Here is a 22,263-nt window from a genome sequence, read left to right as displayed (position 1 = left end):
ACAAAAAAGGTCAGATAAAGATATTTTTATATATTTTGTAAATGTTGTTGCCACAGTCCTGTGTGGTTGCTATGATTTTAGGAGTAGTTGCTATGTCTGCCCATGCAAAATTGGCTGCCACAATTTTACAGTTTCTTGGGAATTTTAGTGGTTTCTAAGATTTTTCTTCTGGGTGTTCTGGGTGGTTACTAGGGCATTGCTATGAGGTTGCTAATCTGTTTTGGGCTGTGTTTCCTAAAAATATCATAAGCCCAGTTCACAAAACTCATTGGCACTAATGGTCTAGATGATCTACTTAGGCTTACAGTGCTTTGGGGAAACATAGCTGATTGCGGTTGTTAGGTTTGCCCACTCAAAAGCTTCCCCAATGCTATGCGGTTGCTAGGGCATTGTGAGTAGTTACTAGAACATTTTTATGTGATTGCTAGAGTAGTTATAAAGGTTTTGCTATGTAGTTGTGAGGGTGTTCTGGGTGATTACTAGAGTATTGTTATGTGGTTGCCAGGGTGTTCTGATAGTTGCTAAGGTGTTACTGTGTGGCTGCTAGGTCAGTTTGAGTGGTTACTAGAGCTTTGTTATGTGGTTGCTAGAGTAGTTATAAAGGTGTTGCTATGTGGTTGTGAGGATGTTGGGTGATAACTCGAGCATTGTTATGTGGTTGCCAGGGTGTTCAGATAGTTGCTAAGGTGTTACTGTGTGGTTGCTAGGTAGTTTTGAGTAGTTACTAGAGCTTTGTTATGTGGTTGCTAGTGTTCTGGGTGGTTATAACACTGTTGCTATTTAGTTGTGAGGGTGTTCTGGGTGATTACTAGAGCATTGTTATGTGGTTGCCAGGGTGTTCTGATAGTTGCTAGGGTGTTGCAATGTGATTGCTAGGGCGTTTTGAGTACTTACTAAAACATTATTATGTGGTTGCTAGAGTAGTTATAAAGATATTGCGATGTGGTTGTGAGGGTGTTCTGGGTGATTACTAGAGCATTGTTATGTGGTTGCTAAAGTATTCAACATAGTAGTCGCATAATTTGAGGCATCATTCATGCCCATAGTACAAATGATGCTGTGTGATTTACGATCACAAGTTTATTTTTTAATGTTAATGCTTTGTTCAAATCACTAATCCTAAGTATGACCTTGGCTTAAAAACCACCACTAAAAAATTTGAGTAAGGAGGACTATAATTGCAATTATTAGAGAGTGAAGAACAAAGTAGTATGGATGAGGAAGTGAGGAGGAAAAATTTTGTGAAGCTAGTGTGAGTAGAGTGCAGTAGAAAGTACAAGATGAGCATTTTTATTTATGGATTTCCACTCAGTCTAATTTATAGCAAGTTCCACTAGGATGCATCTGAAATGCTTCAGGGGGCAATGAATGAGCTCAGCCTTACGCAACAACTCAAATATGAGCCTTTATGAGGATGTATCACACACACACACACACACACACACACACACACACACACACACACACACACACACACACACACACACACACACACACACACACACACACACACACACACACACACACACACACACACACACACACACACACACATGGACACAATTAAACATTTGGTGGTCTTTATTCAATTAATCTCTTTTATGCTTGTGTACATTTAAACGACCCCTCAAGACACATTGCACCACGTTTGACGTCATCGATTTGTTTTCTAGTTGCCTTTATGGAGCTGTTTGCTATATTAAAGGGTTATTTCACCCAAAAATGAAAATTTTACTAGTATTTACTCAGCCTCATGTTGTTCCAACCTTGTAAGACCTTCGTTCATCTTCGGAACACGAATTAAGATATTTCTGATTAAATCTGAGAGCTGGATCACTCCTCCATAGGCTTCTTCAGGGATTGAAACTTGACAGCCCCGAAAAGTTATTAAAGACATCGTTAAAATAGTCCAAGTGACTACAGTGGCTCAATCTTAAGTTTATCAAGCGACAAGAATACTTTTTGTGCGCAAAAACAAACAAAAATAACAACTTTATTTCAACTATTCATTTCCTTCTCTGTGGGCCTCTAGTCAGTTAACGTAGTGTGATAGCGTAGAGCTACGTCACACGTAGGCTCACTATTGGCCGACGCTGGTCATGTGTGTGATGCGTGTGACGTACAACAACAGAAGCTTACGCTATTACACTGGTGAACTGACTCGAGGTCCACAGAGAAGGAAATGAATAGTTGAAATAAAGTCGTTATTTTAGTTTTTTTGCACACAAAAAGTATTCTCGTCGCATGATAAACTTAAGATTGAGCCACTGTAGTCACTTGGACTATTTTAACGATATCTTTAATAACTTTTCGGGGCTGGCAAGTGTCAATCCCTTAGAAGCCTATGGACTAGTATGGAGGAGTGATCCAGCTCTCAGATTTCATCAAAAATATCTTAATTTCGTGTTTTTAAGATGAACGAAGGTCTTACGGGGTTGGAACAACATGAGGGTAAGTAAATACTGGCAGAATTTTCATTTTTGGGTGAACTACCCCTTTATGGTATAAATCTTTTTTGTTTTAGCTGTGTGTGTGTGTTCCTGCCTCAACTAAGAAGTACAGACAAATGCACATTTTCATTTTTCTTTTATTTTCAGAGTTCTATATGCCTCACTAAGAAGAGAGAAAGTAGAGAAATCTAGTTCCTCTGGGAAAAGACATAAACATCAAGCTATTTTTCTGCCAAGACTACAACATTTGAACACACTCACTGGCAGCTCATGCATTAATATAATGCATGCCATGACATCCGCTATAAAGATTTAATCAGAGAAACAGACGCTATGGTTTATTTATCAGTCTCATTAAATAATTATACACTTTACATTTGTTTCAGCTCTCCCATCAATCGGTTGAACTTACACGCTCATGGATTTGCATATTTCATCAAAACAAAACAAAGTTGCTTGGAAATAAGTGTATTTGGATGTGTGTGTTCCAACTTTGTCTTGGGAGAAGATTAGTTTGACTTCATCTGTTATCAAAGAAAGGGATAGAAGCAATTCATTATTCTGTTTTCTTCATCTTCAGTTCAGTCTTGCCATTCTTACAAAGACAGAGAGAGATGTAGTAATAAGGCAAGAGATTTACTCTATGCCAGCTTTCACACACACACACACACACACACACACACACACACACACACACACACACACACACACACACACACACACACACACACACACACACACACACACACACACACACACACACACACACACACACACTACATTCAAACCCTACCCCTAAACCTACCCATCACACACAACTGTCTGCATTTTTACATTTCCAAAAAAACTAATTCTGTATGATTTATAAGCTTGTTTACCCATGGGGACCTCTATTTAGGTCCCCACTGTGACACAAGTCCCCATGAGTCTGTGTGCATTCAGGTTGAAGTCCCCACCAGGATAGGAAAACATGAACACACACACACATACACACACATACACATAGACAATGTCAGGCAGGAGTCACCACACAGCGTGAGGAGGTGAAGTGAGAGTGTGTAAATGAGATTTATTAGAAGATAAAAGTTTTAATAGTCTTTGTATACATGCTTACCGTGACTGTGGGTGAATGCCTCTTAATGCATATTTCAGAATGTGTGTGTGTGTGTGTGTGTGTGTGTGTGTGTGTGTGTGTGTGTGTGTGTGTGTGTGTGTGTGTGTGTGTGTGTGTGTGTGTGTGCGTGTGTGTGTGTGTGTGTGTGTGTGTGTGTGTGTGTGTGTGTGTGTGTGTGTGTGTGTGTGTGTGTGTGTGTGTGTGTGTGAGACTTAGCATGCTTTACACAGCATCATTACTCCAGTCTACCGTGTCACATGATCCTTCATAAATCATTTTATGTAAACAACATTCTTTTCACGATTCTTTGATTAATTGAAGTTTCAAAATATCGACATTTATCTAAAATATAAATCTTTTGTAGCATTATGTCTTTACTGTCACTTTTAATCAATTTAATGCATACCTGCTGAGTAAAAGTATTCATTTCTTTTAAAAAACTGTAGCGTATAGTTAAATGATCGAGTGAATATATAGCCACTATCTGCTTATTTGTAGTTAGAAATTGAGTAATAAATAGGAACAAAGCATTTATATATTTCAGACATTATTTTGAATCATCACATTTATTTTTCAGAGCCATCTACACATAATGGTCTGTTTCATAAAAATAAATAATAATGTATGAAATCGAATGGTATAGTCATGGGTGAAGCTAAACGCTCTTTAGCCATGATATATGCTGAATGCTCATGTTCTGTATAAACATCCATCTCACTGGAAGTCATTGATCTCAGTACAGCCATTGATCTTTTGGTAAATGCTCTTAATGAATTCACAGCCTCACAAATGACTTCAAGCATGAACAACTGATTTCTCATTTTGACACAGTAAACAGGATATAGCTGAATAAACAGCAAAACGTGTCAGTCCTTTTCTTTCAGTCTTAATCTGTCTTTGGCTATATATATTTCGCTCCTCTCATCTCTGTCTTCAGATTTGGCGAGGGGTTTTCACATGCTAATGTTCGTGTTCTAACAACACTGCTGCATTTACTGTTCCGTCCTATATACTGTATGATTATGCATCATATGATTTACATCAACAAATCAACATAGTTTTGAATGAGCATTGGTGATTTTATGATTTTTCATATGAGGACAGTCATAAATACTCCCAATCAAATTTTTTTGAAAGGAGTATATTATGCTCTTCAATGCAGCCTTTATTTAATCAAGAATACAGCAAAAAATAATATTGTTAAATATTATTACAATTTAAAATAACAATTTTCTATTTTAATATATTTTAAAATGTCATTTATTCCTGTGATGCAAAGCTGAATTTTCAGCATCATTACTCCAGTCTTCAGTGTTACATGATTTGGTGCTTAAGAAACATTTCTTATTATTATTTTCTATGTGAAAAACAGTTGAGCTGCTCACAATTCTTTAATACAAAGTTCAAAAGAACAGCATTTATTTCAAATAGAAATATTAAATCTTAAATTAAATTAAGTCTTTACTGTCTGTCTCTACTGTTTTGATCAATTGAATGTGTCCATTCTGAATAAAAGTGTTAATTTCTTTCAAACATAATATTAATAAATCTTACTGACCCCAAACGTTTGAATGGTAGTGTAGAATTATGGGTATGGGTCATAATGGTCAATTAATCATCAGCTGGCTAGTTGATTATTTACATATTTTTTTCCTATATATATTTTCAGTGCATATGCTGTATTTAGCATGCTAACAGTGTGCTTGGTCTTAAAATTCTTTCCCTTTAAAGCACTCCTGCTAAAGACTCCTGCTAAAGAAATACATATTCAGACAACATGTTTGGCCATTCTGCCAAATCTCACATAGTTTTTTGAGTGTCGCAACAAGTTAAGACAGCATGTCAAGTTAAATTCTCCAATTTTTTAAAATGTGTCTTGAAACTCTTGTGTTCTTTTCCAGGTTAGTGGACTCATTCTATCTGTTTTTGTACACCAGAACACATACAGTATAAATGTTCTTGATCTGGGTCAGTTGGCTCCAACACCAGTTTATTTTTACAAGTTGTTCAGTTCAGACAGATTAGTCTACTATTCATTTAGGCAACCATCTGCATCCCTAGCACAATGGCCTGGATGTAGCATTACACCCTGAATTGTTACAAATGTTTTTTGAATATCAGTCCTCTAAAGTGGACACTATGAAGTATTAACTGAATCTTTAATGCATTTTTGTTTCTCTCTCCTTTTGTTCCCTTTTGTTTTTCATTATTTCACATAATCTGTTTGTCCTCTACATTACTTTCTGGCCCACTTGTCTCTCTGTCCATCTGTCTTTCTGCAGTAGGCACAGTGTGTGGATGAGGCTGTGAGAGGGTGAGTGTATCAGGATGACGATGAAAGGCTTGTCCTCTAGCCGTAGCCACCACAACACACTCACCCACTGCGACCCGTCCTACGACTCTTTGACCCTCCGCCACGAACGACGGCCTTATATCCTCAACCCAGCCCACACGACTGACCAGGGGTTCTACGGGTGCCAGTCTGATCTGGCTTGCAGCACATTTCCACGCCGACATCACGGCTCACAGCACGAGTTTAAGGGTGAATGCGCCATTGTGCCCTATGTGGGACCGGGGGGCATAGCCGGGGGAACTGGGAGTGGGTATGGCCCTTGTGGCCTGGCTGGCATCCCCCCGTCCCTTCTGGAGAAGTTTGACCAGCAGCAAACAGTGAGAAAGGACGGGTATCACACATTGCAATACAAACGGACGGCGGCGCTCGAGCACCAGCGCAGCGACAGTCCTGGCCGAATACGCCACCTCGTACACTCTGTCCAAAAACTGTTCACCAAATCCCATTCTCTAGAAGGTCCTAGCCAGCGCAGCCTCAACGGAAATGACCCCGCCATCCCAGCCGATGCAATGGCTACGGCTGCATCCCACCCGAACGTTTCCTCCATGACTGTAGGCACCCTACACAAGCCGACTAGCAACAAGCGGGGAAAGAGCAAGGAGCGCAGTCGCTCCGAGCCCAAGCCTCGTGCACGGACCCCTGGGTCTGGTTATTGGAGCTCAGACGACACTCTGGACAGAGAGATCTGTCTCTACCACCAGCATCAACCCTCTGGAGTCATGACCATGGGCCGCCGTCCGGACAAATCCCAGTCCCACTACTTCTTGGGACAGAGCTACAACACCCTAGGAGGGGGACGCTCGTCCCTGAAGACCTCACGCAGCAACAACGACATTGGAAGTTGTTACACATGCTCCAACCCCACAGGAGGCACTCTGACTTTCGGAGGCCCGACGGCAGTGGACCAGGCTGGGCCGCTCCTCAAGAAGAGCTCCTGGTCAAGCACGCTAACGGTGAGCAGGGCCCGAGAGGTGTACCAGAAGGCCACGGTCAATATCGATAAAGCCCTAGTCAAAGCACAGACCTGCCAGCAGGGACGAACCTGCCAGTTTTTACAGGTAGGAGAGAGTTTTCTGTTCCTGTCATCACAACGACCATCATCATCATTGCCATCGTTGTCATTAGGTCAGCTTCTACACCTAATGGTTTGTGCTGAGGATGCATGTGCATTTGGTTTCTCAATGTGGAAGATGTGACATCTATTCATATTTCTTTTCATCTCTTGCTTCATCTCTCATCACGTTTCCCGTCTTTCAGCGCATGATCTTTCTGCTGTGTTTGCATGTTTGTGAAGAGTGGACATATTGCATGCATGCGCATGTCTATGTTCGGGGTCTGTTCACACAGGATGCATTCTTTTGTCTGTCCATTTTGTAATTGTTTTCTTTGATAACGTGTGCATTTTGATGAATATTGCTGGGTTTTAAATTTGTCAATGAAAATCTATGAATTGACCTATGCCAGACTGCAATAATAGCTCACTGTTTTTTAATAGTTTTTTTCTAAAAAAGTTCTAGAGGGATGTCATTGACAATTGTGATGGACAACATCAAATGGTTTCTATGAGTATGCATAGAGTTTAATGTTCTAGGACTCTTGGCCGGAAATATGTACAGTAGGTAAAATTTGGACTTCTGAAGGGCTCTTGTAATATTAGAAGAACTCAATGAGTATGTATAAAAAGTTCAATATCATGGAATCTTTGGCCAAAAATATAGTTAGTAGGTCAAATTTGAACTTCATTTTGGTTGATTTAGCATCAGAAGAAGTCTATGAGAACTAACTTTTTCCGTTTTGCATTACACATTGATAACACAGTCTCGCTGTTTTTGCATGAAAATGAGCTAAATAAAAGAAACATCTGGGACAATCACGACAAGTCTTGATTATTCCTAATAGTTTTTTATGAAAACATGCTAGACGGTCGTCTTTGACTATTGTAACAGATCATGCTGTTTTTAATCATTTTCATATGAAAAGTGTGCTAGATGGCATCTTTGCCCATTGCAGTGTGTCTCACGTGTATTTTGCGTTTTTCCGTATCTAAAGATACCTGCATTCTGTTTTATTCCACTAGGCCTTTGTCTAGCTGGTTTTAACGCAACAAAATGTCCTGTGTGAGCGGCCTCTTTTAACGCCAATGTGTTTGAATGTATTAACATATGCTCAGGACTGACCTGTTGTGTGTTAGTGGCACTGTAACAGATTAAAATGAACTCAGAGACCAAGGCTTGTGCTTTGTTTTCTTTGTTGTGGACTAAGGCTGTTTGATATAGAGATCTCAAACAAATAAATGAGGGATAACTGAGAAAAAAAATCCGCCCACTGCCCTGGAGATCAGCGACTGTTTGTGTGAAGATTAAGAAAAAAAATGGATTTTGTGTTTGTCCTTCTGCTATCTCTCTCAGTCTTATTTGTTCCCAATGTGACACAGTAACTAAGTCACAGGAAAACGAAAGTGATGGAGAAAGCAGAAAGGGAAAGAGGAGAGCAATGGAAAAGAGGGTTCATGAAGAATGGAGAACTGGTAGAGGATAACAGAAGAAAGTTAAATATGGTTGAAGTCAACTAATTTGAAGTGAAAGTGTGTGACTATGCTAGTTCAGGAAATTATACTCAAATTAATGAATAAAGGGCTAGAGTGAAGTATGTTATGGGTGAGAGTCAGGGAGAGAATGAGAGAGGAAGAGTAAGAGAAGACGTTGCAGATAGAGGAGTCCGGAGAGATAGAGGAACTAAATAAAAAGCCAGAACTCCAAGGAGAACTGCCAAAGTGCCCATATCTGAGCCCCCATCTGCAGTAATGGGAGTCTGTCTGCTAATAGCGTTAGCTTCACGGTAAGTGCGCAGACTTGCCATGGATAACTTTAGACATCTTATTTGCCGGTATGGCTATCTTGTAATGGTATGGTTACTTTAATGCTAAGGTCACGATCATCTTCATAGCAGACAGAGCCCATAAAGCATTCAGGTACTTTGTTTCCTTTTTGTCCCGCTCTCTCTCTCTCTGCACCTCTTCCTCATTTCCATCCTCTACTCTTTAAAAAAAAAAGAGTAGCATTCCGTAGAGAGTGGATCCTTTCCCCTGGTCTGAACAATATCTCTCTTTGTGCCCCTTTCTCTTCTGTTTTCGGTGACGGAGGAAAGGTTGTTGGCTTCTCCCCCTAGTAGAGCGTGTGAAAAAGAAGGGAACGTGTGAACGAATTGCGTTAGCATGCGACACACATCATGCAGTGAGCCTGCAACCGGGCTAAATAGTTCTCCTACACTGGCCACTAAAAATTTTAACAGAAAAGATTTTAACAGAAACCGTGCCGTGCCGGATAATATGAAATGATTGTTATTCATCTCAGAGAGGTGAGAGGCTTTTGAGGTGAGGGTTTAAGAAGCACACGTTACGTGTGTCGTACATGAATAGTGCAAGTGGGTGTAAAATGTTTTCAAGATCGTTTTCAGATAATGATGTTGGTTGTGCAGAAGTCAATATTGGGTTTTTAATACATTGATCAGCACATCAGGAAATTTGCAATGAATTATTATGCATTTATGTATAAGATTTAGGACATATGTAGCTTCAGTGGGAAATGTATTTATTTATTAGAATTAGACAAAAGATTAATAGAATATTTACATAGTTTAAACATAAATATGTTTCAACATATTTAAACAAATACATATACACTAAAATGTAAACAAATATTAATATTTTGCACACACATAAACAAATATGAAACATATCATTAGGTTACATTTCATCAGGTTTCCATCCATTTAACTTTTACAATATTTTTGTATAATATTTCTATTTGATTATATAGATATTTCTATTTAGTTTGATACATTTAAATATGATGAAGAAACTGAAAAAGTGATCTGTAATTAAACAAAAAAAATAGTTTTAAATTTTATTTGGTTAAAATTATTTACAGTGTTTATATGCGATTATTTTTAATAACTTGCATATAAACCAATCAGTATTGGTTACACTAACAGCTGTTCCCTTTCAAGGGGAACTCGCGCTGCTTCGATTGACTCTAAGGGAAAGCTTCCCGTGATGACATCTTGAAGCACATTTAAAATCAGTCCAATGGTGTGACGGAACGTCAGAGGCGGGTGATGTCATTAACCAGGAAACTATAAAGCCTGCCCAAAACAGAGCCGCGCTAGCTATTGTGTCTTCAGTAACATTCATTGTTAAACTGTCCTTGTCATATTTGGTGTTGTTTTTTATTTATAATTGATATATATATATATATATATATATATATATATATATATATATATATATAAAGTCATGGCCAGCGAGCAGCAGTTCAGGATGTGTGTGCACCCCTGCCCGCGTTATTTAATGGGTGGGTACACACACATTCTTTGTGTAGCTTGTTTGGGTGAGGAGCATGCACAGTCAGTACTCGAGGGTGCTGGCTGTGAGTGCTGTGATGTGCTTCCAATGCGGACACTCCGATCCCGCCTGGCGTTCTTTAGCGAGGACGCTCAGGCTCGCGTTCTCCATGGCTCTGGTCCCGCTACTGCTGAGGCACAGCGGCGATCACAGACATGGGGTTCGCAAATGGATCTATCAGCGGGGTTAGAGACGGGCCCAGCCTTATCTCTGCCTTCACCTGATAGATCCGGTGCCTTCTCTCAAGGTTTGGAACCACGCGCTGCGTTTCCTTCCATCCCAATTGAGGCACAGACACTGCAACTATCTATCTGTTTACTATCTTCTGAGGAACTGGACGTTGTCAGTGTCGATGCAAGAGATTCTGAGGATTCGCCACCTCAGTCTCATGCATTTGAAGAGCTGGTTGAGGTTGTGACAAGAGCGGTTGAAAGACTGAGCATTGACTGGCCAGCAGATAAACAGGACGTTCGTGTCAAAAGTAAACTGGACAAACGCTTCCTACTATCACGGTCACAACCTCAACGCCGGGGCCTACCGTTTTGCCCCGATCTCGACACCTTGTGGGAGAAACCAGTTTCATATAGAGTGTATAGTGCACAAACATCCAATAATTCCTATATATCTAACTATAAAGAGCACGGTTATAGGGAGATGCCAAAAGTGGAAGAGACACTTGCACAGATGACAGATGCCATCTCTCCCCCGAAGTGGCATCTACCCTAAAGGCCCTGGGATTACCCACTAAGCTAGTCAGAACCACATCATCACTATTGGGTAAAGCTTATTCAGCCACTTGTCAGGCTGCAGCATGCCTTCACACAATGTCGCTCCTGCAGGCCTACCAAGCTGCATTGTTAGGAGAGATGGGGGCCATCTCTCAGGGCCACCAAGGAGATGACTAAATTCATCGGCCGCTCTATGGCAGCCCTGGTGGCCACTGAGAGGCATCTGTGGCTCAATCTGAGTAATATAAAAAAGAATCACAATCATTTTCTTATGGATGTGCCCCTGTCACCTTCTGGCCTCTTCGGCGACGCTGTAAAATCAGTCGTCGAGAAGTTCCAGGAGGCAGCCAAGCAGGTGGCTGCTTTCTAGAAGCTCGTCCCCCATCGCTCTCATGTCTCCGGGGCTGCTGAGCGGGAGCAGCCCCAAACTTCAAAAGCCAGCTCTTCATACCATGCCACCAAGAAACAGAGCGCTCTCACCTGCAGTTTTCGAAGGGTAAGACAGATCTGAGGACCGTCATTATCTCTAAGATGGCTGCGGGGAAGAGGTCCTGACGCCCGATTTTTATTCGTATTATGAACTACATCGACGATTGGTTGATTCTGGCTCAGTCGCATCAGTTGGCAGTTCGGCATCTAAATGTTGTTCTCGGACACATAAAAGAGCTGGGGTTAAGGCTAAACGCCAAAAAGAGTGTGCTTTCTCCACTACAGAGGATCACTTTTCTAGGCGTGGTGTGGGACTCAATGTTGATGCAGGAATGCCTGTCACCGTCACGCATAAGTCTATAAAGGATGACTCTTTTCTTTTCAGCTGTGAAAAGAAAAAAGCTAGGCCTGTCACTAACAGTCAAACAGTTTCAGAGGCTGTTGGGTCTGATGGCAGTAGCGTCCAACGTGATAGCTTTTGGACTGTTATACATGAGATTCCTGCAGTGGTGGCTCAGGACCAAAGGGTGTTCCCCGAGGGGCAACACCTTTCGCCTGATCAGGGTTACGCGGCTATGCTTACGTGCCCTTGTTATGTGGAAGTAACTTGGTTCCTGTCCCAGGGTCCCGTGTTGAGAGCTTCTTGTCGTCGCAAGATGCTAACGACAGATGCCTCTTTCTCGGGCTGGGGAGCGATCGGTTACACTTTATTTCGATAGTCACTTTAGACATTCTACTAACTATAAGTAACTTTTCAACTACGTGTCAACTAACTGTCATTAGAGTCTTAGTAGACTGTTGTAAACTGTCAGTAGACTGGTAGGTTATGGTTAGGTGTAATGGGTTTGGGTTAGGAGAACAAGTTGACTTGTAGTAGCTAAGTTACTTATAGTCAGTAGAATATCTTTTGGGGGACCAACAAAATAAAGTGTTAGCAGATATTAAGCAGACACTCTACTTATACTCTAATGACAGTTAGTTTACATGTAGCTGCAAAGTTACCTATAGTTAGTTGGATGTCTAAAGTGGACTATCGTAATAAAGTGTTACCGAGCGATCTTAGAAGAACGCTCGACTCTGGGTCTGCGGAAGGACCACCATCTCTCATGGCTAATCAACCATCTGGAGATGTTGGTTGTATTTCTTGCTCTAAAGAATTTCCTCACAGATCTCAGGGGCCATCATGTGCTTGTCCGCACAGACAACACATCGGTTGCCGGCTATATAATGGCCGGGTGATTTGCGCTCATGTCCACTCTGCAAACTGGCGCACCAAAACCTCCTGTGGTCCCACAGCGGCTTACATCCCTGGGGCCCAGAATATAGGAGCAGACATCCTGTCGAGATGGATGGAATGGAGGCTCCACCTCGAGGTGGTGGAGCAGATATGGAGTGTGTTTGACCTGGCACAAGTGGATCTGTTTGCGTCTCGAGAGACGTCTCACTGCTCACTTTGGTTCTCCCTCACGCATCCAGCTCCTCTCGGACTGGATGCTATGGTACAAACATGGCCGAAGCTTTGTTCCTCCTCGCTATCACGTCTCTTAAAAGGATTGGAGATTTGCAAGCACTGTTGGTTGCACCCTCGTGCTTGGAATTTGCACCTGGCATGGTTAAAGCGTTCCTTCATCCTAGACCAGGTTATGTTCCTAAGGTCCCCACTAATGTGGCCAGATCTATCATGCTGCAGGCCTTTTGTCCTCCTCCCTTCCAGAACTTGGACCAGGAAAAGAATAATCTGCTATGCCCCGTCAGGGTGCTAGATGCCTATGTCCACAGGGCTGCCCTTTGGTGTAAATCTGAACAGTTGTTCATATGTTTTAGGCCCCCAAACAAAGGGTCCCCTGCATCTCAGCAGAGAATGAGCATGTGGGTTGTTGAGGCTATCTCACTTGCTTATGAATCGTTTGGCAGCCTTCACCTATGGCTGCCCATTCCCATTCTACGAGGAGTATGGCAGCCTCATAACAGGAGTTGCTCTCCAAGATGTTTGTGATGTGGTGTGTTGGTCCTCACCACACATATTTTTAAGGTCCTACTCTTTGAACTTGGACTCTACACCAGGGTCCCAGGTGCTCTTTGTCCTAGTGCTGCTACTCGCGATTTCACACTGGACAGACACTTGCCGCTATGGTGGCGTTGGTATAGACGTTACCTTAGCGTCAATCGACGCAGCGCGAGTTCCCTTGAAAGAAAACGCCTCGGTTACGACTGTAACCTCGGTTCCCTGAATAGGGAACGAGAGGCTGCATCACCTTGCCATATCTCCTACGTGGCTGTCAGTGACTACTTCAGACTTTTACGAAACTAGTGCGCTCTGTTTAGGGCAGAGTTTTGTTCCCTCTTCAGGGAACAGTTACAGTCGTAACCTTGGCGTTTTAAGAACATTTATTATTAATTAATTTTAATTTATTTAGTGCTGTCAAATCGATTAACCAAGATTAATCGCATCTAACATTAAAGTTTTAGTTTTTTTATAATATGTGTGTATACATATATATATATATATATATATATATATATATATATATATATATATATATATACACATATATTATATAAATGAGAACTTGTTTTTGTTTTGTTTCATCGCTATTAAACGATTTGACAGCAATTTATTTGATAATACCAAATAAGTGAGACATTTGCGTAGTTACCAAATATGAAAATAGTTATGAAAGCTACCACCACTTAACTGCCTAAACATAAATTTGAAATATTCCCTTGGCAACTAACTGAAATAAATTAATTTATGTTGAAGTACTTACTAAAACTAAAATAAAATCAATCAAAGCTAAATTTAAAAAAAACATTTAAATGACAAAAGAACATAACAAAATGACTATAATTTAAACTAAAATAAAAATTAAACTGAAAATAAAAAAATAAAGCTAATTCAAAATTCTATAGTAGCATATAAATAATACTAAAATAACACTGTAACTATATATAAACATATTAATCATTAAAACACCATTTTAAACACCAACTGTTTATAAATGAATGTTCTCATTAATGTTTGACTGATCATATTAATTCACATTTATTCTCTATTATCTAATATATTATTAAATGTGATATTGCTTGTCATTATTAAGTTTTACAGGCAAATCATGTGTTTATGAGAATCTAACTTTCTCTCTGTCTGTGCAGGTTCCTCAGGATGAGTGGGGTGGCTTCTCGTCTGTGGGTCAGGATGAAGAGATCCCGTGCAGGAGGATGAGGAGCGGCAGCTACATCAAGGCTATGGCAGAGGAGGACAGTGGAGACTCGGACTGCAGCCCCAAACCTTCACCCAAAGTCCAGGCCCGGAGAGCCAGTTACCTAAAAGCCACCCAGCCTTCCCTCACCGAGATGACCACACTCAAGTGAGTTTGGAAAAGTATTAGCTTGTGCATGTTGCCGCCATGAAATCACATGGGAAAAGAAATGCATGTCCTCTGTGTGTACGTAAAGTGTGCATGTGCTTGGGCCCGCCAATCCGTCTGCAATTTCAATGAACCTTCATTTTCTCTGGGGTCATTTTAAACATGTTATTTTACAGGCGCTCAAGCCACTCCACATCTCTAAGTGCTGTAGGGATGTGTCTCTAGAGAGGGTGTAGTCTCGTCCTTAAACCCCACCTCTGTTCACACACAAACACATACACTCACTCGCTGCAATTTCATATAAAATCCCTTCATGTCCTCAGTACAGTGAAATCCTTTCACTCTCCCCTTTATTAAAAATTCAACAGAACAAAGCTATTTCAAAGGGTATTGCACCTTTAAAGTTCATACCGACATTTTTGTAGTTGCGCACCGTTATATCATCTGTAAATAGTACTTTTTTTAAATGTAGGAACTGATATTGAGTTCTGTTTATCTTGTTTATGTTATAACCTCACATGTATGTTGCTATTATAGTTGTGTATTACTATACAGTGACAACATTTCCCACTTAGCCTATATACAATGAGGTGAGTCACTTTTATCCCACAGACTTCTTCATGAGAGCAAATTGATTTGCATTATCAAGAGAATCAACACAACACTTTTGGTTCTGTGTGTGTGAATGTGCACTTTTGTGTGTAAACTTTGCAAACATAGCATTCGTATAATGAGAGCCTTATCACTGTGACAACAGCAGATGCTCATCAGATCAGTGTAACAATTGAAGTATATATAATCTTTTTTTAAGAAATGACTACTTTTATTCAGCAAGGACACTTTGATACGAAGTGTCAATTGATACAAATAGATGCTTTTCTTTTGATCTTTCCATTCATTAAAGAAAAAAAATGTATAATGGTTTCCAGAAAACTATTAACCAGCAATTTCAACATTGATAATAATAAGAAATGTTTCTCTAGCAGCAAATCAGCCTATTAGAATGATTTCTGTAGGATCATGTGACATTGACGACTGGGGTAATGATGCTGAAAATTCAGCTTTGTCATCACAGGAATAAATAACAATTTAAAATACAAAACAGTTATTTGTAATTGTAATAATCATTGTAGTAATATTTAATTTGACTGTTTTTACTGTATTTTTGATCAATTAAATGCAGCATTGGTGAGCAGAAAAAACTATAATATTTTGTAGAATTATACTAGGACGTGGTTACAGATGCAAGCATGAGGCAATAGTTCAGAATGTAGATTCAACAATTAATGAGTAATAGGAAGATGAAGATAATTGAATAACGTCTCTGGTTACTTGCGTAACCTATGTTCTCTGAATAGGGAACGAGACGCTGCGGAAAGCGCAGTGGGATATCCTCTGGATGTGCCGATTGCCTGAAGCCCTATAGAATCACGCCAATTCATTGGCTGATGGCGCTCGCGCAAGCTGGCTCCGCCCCGACGCTCTTACGTCGTAGCATGACGAACACGCGCGCGCCATCCTTTCCTCAGATTTCTCTGCCGAAAAGAAGAACTGTCGGCAGCGCGAGGAGCTTGGCAGCGAACGCAGCGTCTCGTTCCCTATTCAGAGAACATAGGTTACGCAAGTAACCAGAGACGTTCTCTTTCATAGGTTCACTCAACGCTGCGGAAAGCGCAGTGGGAACGAAATACCAAACTCGCCAAGCTTAAGCGCTGCCATAACTGGTAACAGACCAAATAATAATAACCATGACCGGTTCAAGCAGATAGAACCTGGGAACCTGGAGTCATGTCAAGATCTAAATTATAGAACCTCACAAAGGTGTGCGGGGAGGACCAACCTGCCGCCACACAAATGTCTTCCAAGAGGGCCCCTCTAAAAAGAGCTTGAGAGGAAGCCACACTTCTGGTGGAATGTGCTCTGATGCTAAGAGGTGAAGGCAAACCACGCACCTTGTAAGCCAGCGAAATAGCATCCGTTACCCAGTGGGAAATCCTCTGCTTTGATGCCGCAAGCCCGCGGCGGCCAGCACCAAAACACACCAAGAGCTGGTTAGATTTCCTCCAACCGCCTGAGCGATCTACATACAACTTCAAAGAACGGACCGGGCAGAGCAGGTTAAGTTTCCTTTCTTCCTCAGAGGCAAAAGGAGGAGGGTGGAAAGCGTTAAGGTTAACAACCTGAGAGCGGAACGCCGTGGAAAGAACCTTGGGTACATACCCCGACCTTGGCCTCAAGGTAACCCTAACCAGGCCAGGAGCGAAGTCCAAGCATGACTCACTAATAGAGAGAGCCTGCAAATCCCCCATCCGCTTTAGTGAAGATAAAGCCAACAAAAGAGCAACCTTAAGAGTCAGAATCCGCTCAGGGGCTGACTCCAAGGGCTCGAAACCCTCCAGGACGACTGACAGGTCCCACGAGGGAACACCAGGGGGGCGAGCCGGTTTCAGGCGCCTAACCCCACGCATGAAGGTCGAAACTAACTTCAGTTTCCCCAAGGGAATCTCATCTGATTCTCTATGAGCGGCAATAGCTGCGACATATACTCTGAGAGTGGTAGCAGCCGCTCCGGAAGCAAACTTTTCCTGCAGGAATTCCAGCACTGAGCCTACTGGGCAGCCAACTGGGTCCCTATCATGTGCTAAGCACCATGCCTCGAATACCCTCCACTTGGAGGAATACAGCCTCCTCGTAGAAGGGGCTCTAGCACTCGCAATGGTCTCCTGAACGTCGGTTGGGAGATCAAAGCTTAAAGTTAACGGCCTCTGATAGGCCAAACGTACAGCTTCCAAATGTCGGGGCGAGGATGCCATATCCTGCCCTGAAGCTGGGAAAGCAGGTCCTCCCTGACCGGGATCTCCCAGGGGGAGGATACCAACAGAGGGATCAGCTCCGAAAACCATGGCTGGGACGGCCAGAATGGGGCTACCAGAAGGAGGCGGACTCCGCTCTCTCTCACTCTGGACTGAACCGCCTGGATCAGCTTGATGGGCGGGAAGGCATAGAGTTTCTGCATCGGCCAAGGGTGGGGAATGCATCTATCCCCAATGGAGCTGGAGGGCTCAGGGAGAACCAAAGCGGGCATTGGGACGACTCCTGAGATGCAAAGAGGTCCACTTCCGCTTTTCCGAACCTCTCCCAGATCAGGGCCACCGTCTGGCGGTTCAACATCCATTCCCCAGACCTGAGCTTCTGCCTCGACAGGAAATCTGCTGCGAGGTTCAGAATCCCTGGGACATGAACTGCTCTCAGAGAGAGGAACTTGTCCTGGGACCACAGAAGAAGGTGACGCGCATGCCTGTCTAGGGTGCGCGAACGTGAACCCCCCTGTCTGTTTACATGGGACACTACTGCCATATTGTCCGTTCTGACAATGACATGGTGCCCTTCGAGGAAAGGGAGAAAGTGGCAAAGAGCCAGGAAGACAGCCCTCAGCTCCAAGCTGTTTATGTGCCACGAGAGGGTCTCGCCAGTCCAAACCCCACACGCTGGCCTGCCCTCGAAAACCCCTCCCCAGCCGGTCAGAGAGGCATCCGTCGTAACCATTTGACGACGGAATACCGCACCCATACCGACTCCTTTCTGAAGGAAGAGGGGGTCCCGCCAGATTGACAGGGCGCAAAAGCAACTGCGCGACACCTTCAATAGGCGAAGGGCTGGCCCCGTGGGCCGAGCCCCTGAGAGCTTCATCCACCACAGAAAAGGTCTCATGTGGAGTAGCCCTAGAGGTAGCACAGGGGAGGCCGCGGCCATAAGGCCCAGAAGTCTGCGGCAGGTGCTCACGGAAACATGCTGGCCTAGCGCAAAGCGGGATAGACATGTCTCCAGACTGGAAATCCGTGCAGGAGCCAAACGGGCCTGCATAAGAACGGAGTCCATGTGTACCCCCAAGAAAACCGTGCTCTGAGCTGGAGTAAGAACGCTCTTCTCCGTATTCAACCTCAAACCGAGAGACTGAATATGAGGGAGGACAATGTCCCTGTGGTGGGTCACCAACTCTCTGGAGTGGGCTAAAAGGAGCCAATCGTCCAGGTAGTTTAGTATATGGATACCCTGGAGCCGCAACGGGGCCAGAGCAGCATCCATACACTTTGTGAACGTCCTTGGCGCTAGAGCGAGGCCAAAGGGGAGGACCCTGTACTGGTACGCTTTCTCTCCAAAGGCGAACCTGAGAAACTTCCTGTGTCGCCGTACGACCTGGATGTGGAAATAAGCATCCTTGAGGTCTACTGTCACGAACCAGTGCCCCAGCCGGATATGAGATATGATGGCCTTCAACATCAACATTTTGAATTTCCCTTTGTAAAGAGAGAAGTTCAACCGGCGAAGATCTAGTATCGGCCGCAGGCCGCCTCCCTTCTTCGGGACCAGGAAGTAACGGCTGTAGAAGCCCTGTTCGACTTCCCCCGAAGGAATCTCTTCTATCGCCCCCTTCAGCAGAAGGGATGAAATCTCCTGCTGTAGTACAGAAGCCTGAGCGGCGCTGTCGACTACAGTAGGAAAGACCCCGTTGAAGCAGGGGGGGTTGCGACAAAACTGAAGCGTGTAGCCGAGCCGAACTGTGCGAAGGATCCAAGGCGATACCCCCGGTAAACGCTCCCATTCTTGAACGAAATGTGATAGAGGGAGAGGAGTGTTGCAGTGCAGGGGACATACCTGAGATAGGGTGTCGCGCTGTCCATGGGGAGGCGTGGTTGACCGTGGAGGAGAGCGCTTGGCGTCCTGACACGTACTGGGGGGTACCACCACCTGGATAGAAGTAACTGGGTCCGCCTGCTTCAGAGGAAAACGAACTGTGCCTCCGAGGAAGCGATTGGCGGGTATAACGTGCGCCGGGAGCGAGGGGAGAAAGCAAGACGCGTCTCCTTCCTCCTGCTCCGGACTGGGTGAAGAGAGTGAAACAGGACCTGCACTTCGAAACACACTTGGTGGCGAAGGTGACAGGGTTGGAGGAGGAGAGCCGGTTGGAGGAGGGCAGAAACGCTTGCGCGGTCTGTCCCAACCTCGTAGATCTGGTGCGGCTCTCCTCCTTCTGACCTGCGGGTCAGGAACGGCTCGAGGAGGCTGGAGCGGCCGATTTGTTGGACCGCTTCAGCTGAAGGCGCTTGTGAGGGTGCTGGCGGGGAAACGGACGACCTCGGGCTCCCCAGACCGTAGTTGGTGGGGGATGAGCCGGGTCATTCCTTCTAGTAGGGAATTCAACCCTATGAGCAGAGCGTTCTCGAGTCTGAGAAGGGGGAGGGTTGGAGTCTCTTGGCTCTCTAGATCTCCTGGGCATAAACTGCCTGAGCGCAGCCGACTGAGACTTAGCGGCACGGAACTTCTCAACCACCGTGTTGACCGCTTCCCCGAAAAGACCTGAGTGGGAGATAGGGGCGTCCAGAAGAAAACTCTTATCCTTTTCTCGGATCTCCGTGAGATTCAACCAGAGGTGGCGCTCTGCGGCAACCGAGCCCGCCATAGAGCGACCTACAGCCCGAGCAGTGTGTTTGGTGGCTCTTAGGGCCAGATCTGTGGCTTTGCGAAGCTCTTTGACAGCTTCGGGCGTCAGTCCCTCTCCTTCGTCCATGTCCTTAAGGACGTCCGCTTGGTAGGCTTGAAGGATGGCCATGGTATGCAGGGCCATGCCTGCTTGACCAGCCGCCATGTAAGACTTCCCAATAAGGGAGGAAGTAGTCCTAAAAGCTTTGGAAGGAAGGAGGGGACGCGACTTCCAGGACGGTGCAGACGACGGGGCGAGGTGGTTAGCCAGCGTGTCCTCGGCCGCTGGAATAACGGAATAACCCTGCTCCACAAAACCCACAAGGTTGGTGAAGTCAGCGGCTGCCGCATTAGTTAGGCGTGCGGAGAAAGGCTAATTCCAGGATCTGGAGATCTCGTGATGCAGATCGCTGAAAAAGGGCAGCTTTCTTCGCTCTGGCCTAGAATTAGGGCCACTAAGGAATCTCTCGTCGAGTTTGGACGATTGAGACTCGCGGGGCTTAACAGGCCAGTCTATAGAGAGCTTCTCTGTAGCGCGCGAAAGCACGTCAATAAGCTCAGTGTAGGCCGGAGTAGGCCGCGCGTCCTGGCCGCTAGGCGGGATAACGTCATCAGTCAAAGCAGGCCCGAAATCCTCGGAGTCGGAAGCTGCAGTGTAAATCACGTCATCCAGACCGAAAGAAACCGATTCGCGGGCTCCCGGGCTGGGGCATAAATAATCATGCGCGAATTCAACCGCGCCACGTGCATGCTCGGGGGAGGGAGGGAGAGAAAGGGCGAGGCCCGTCTGCTCGTACTCAATATCCTCGAGCTCAACATCCGAGCCCCAGGCCGCGGATCCACGAGAGGCCTCAGCGGTCTCGGGAGCGCGACGGGGGGAAACGAATGACTCCTTCTCAAAAACCGCGAGTCTAGAGCGGAGGGTTTTGAGAAGGAGATTGTCACAAAATTTACATTTTGACAATCCTAATACAGCCTCACGCGCATGCGAAAAACCCATACATTTAACACACTTACTGTGAGGGTCTTCGTTCGAAATGAAACGAACGCATGGCGGAGAACAGCGTCGATAATCCATGGCACTTCACTGTAAGGAGAACAGAGTTCCACTTATGCCAGTCGCTGAAGTGTTGAGACGAAAGCTGTAGTCGAATTAGAAATTCAGGCTCAGAAAAACCGAACGAAGGGAAAGATGTGACCGCTTCGTGAAGTCAGAGAAATCTGAGGAGAGGATGGCGCGCGCGTTCGTCATGCTACGACGTAAGAGCGTCGGGGCGGAGCCAGCTTGCGCGAGCGCCATCAGCCAATGAATTGGCGTGATTCTATAGGGCTTCAGGCAATCGGCACATCCAGAGGATATCCCACTGCGCTTTCCGCAGCGTTAAGTGAACCTATGAAAGAGAACACAGATTAACAAGTCACATACCAACATAAGCCTAACACACCTGACAATGTCCGTGTCAGAAATCACCCCATATACCCTTAAATAGGACACTATTTGAAGGAACAAACATTTGTAGTAGTGTCCAAAAACATAGTGGACATTATCGAGTGCACTCATTCAATCCCTTAATGCACACTTAATGCACACTAATCCAGCGCACTCAGTGTCCGAATTCCCTCCCTCGTTTTCATTCACTCCTTCAAGTGGACTATATTAGTAGAGTAATGTAGGAAATATTGAATGAGGGTATAGGGGTGATTTCAAATCAGGGCTAATGAGTAGAAAGACCATAAGAAATTAAATACACAGAAGTCAATTCCCATAATGAGACACAGGTGTGGAACAATCAGAAACCAAGCAAATGGATTTTTTTTAGGGATGCACCGATACCACTTTTTAAGGGTCGAGTACGAGTACCGATATTTTTTTCCTGGTACTCGCCGATACCGATACCGATGCCTGTTGTACTGGGGGGTTCTCGTTTTATGTGGCAA

At 44.1% G+C, this 22,263-nt stretch overlaps 1 protein-coding gene across 6 annotated transcripts in view; it reads left to right on the top strand.

The window, feature by feature from the left end:
- The window catches only part of dlgap1b (discs, large (Drosophila) homolog-associated protein 1b), a 183,070-nt gene that overhangs the window by 112,159 nt on the left and 48,648 nt on the right, over positions 1-22,263 (top strand). For 5 of the 6 annotated variants that reach the window (XM_077244396.1, XM_077244399.1, XM_077244397.1 and 2 more), the window contains 2 exons: positions 5,847-6,975; positions 14,630-14,844. In XM_077244396.1, coding sequence (XP_077100511.1) covers positions 5,893-6,975; positions 14,630-14,844 — 1,298 coding nt within the window. In that variant the 5' untranslated portion in view covers positions 5,847-5,892. The remainder of the gene's footprint in view (positions 1-5,846; positions 6,976-14,629; positions 14,845-22,263) is intronic. The other variant, XM_077244398.1, reaches the window with a different exon arrangement.

This window comes from Siphateles boraxobius, unplaced genomic scaffold (assembly GCF_051911475.1).
Source record: "Siphateles boraxobius isolate OS27281-9 unplaced genomic scaffold, OSU_SipBor_1 26, whole genome shotgun sequence".
Taxonomy (NCBI): Eukaryota; Metazoa; Chordata; class Actinopteri; order Cypriniformes; family Leuciscidae; genus Siphateles; species Siphateles boraxobius.
Note: the sequence above shows the minus strand (reverse complement) of the source record. Positions and strands in the feature narration are given on the sequence as shown.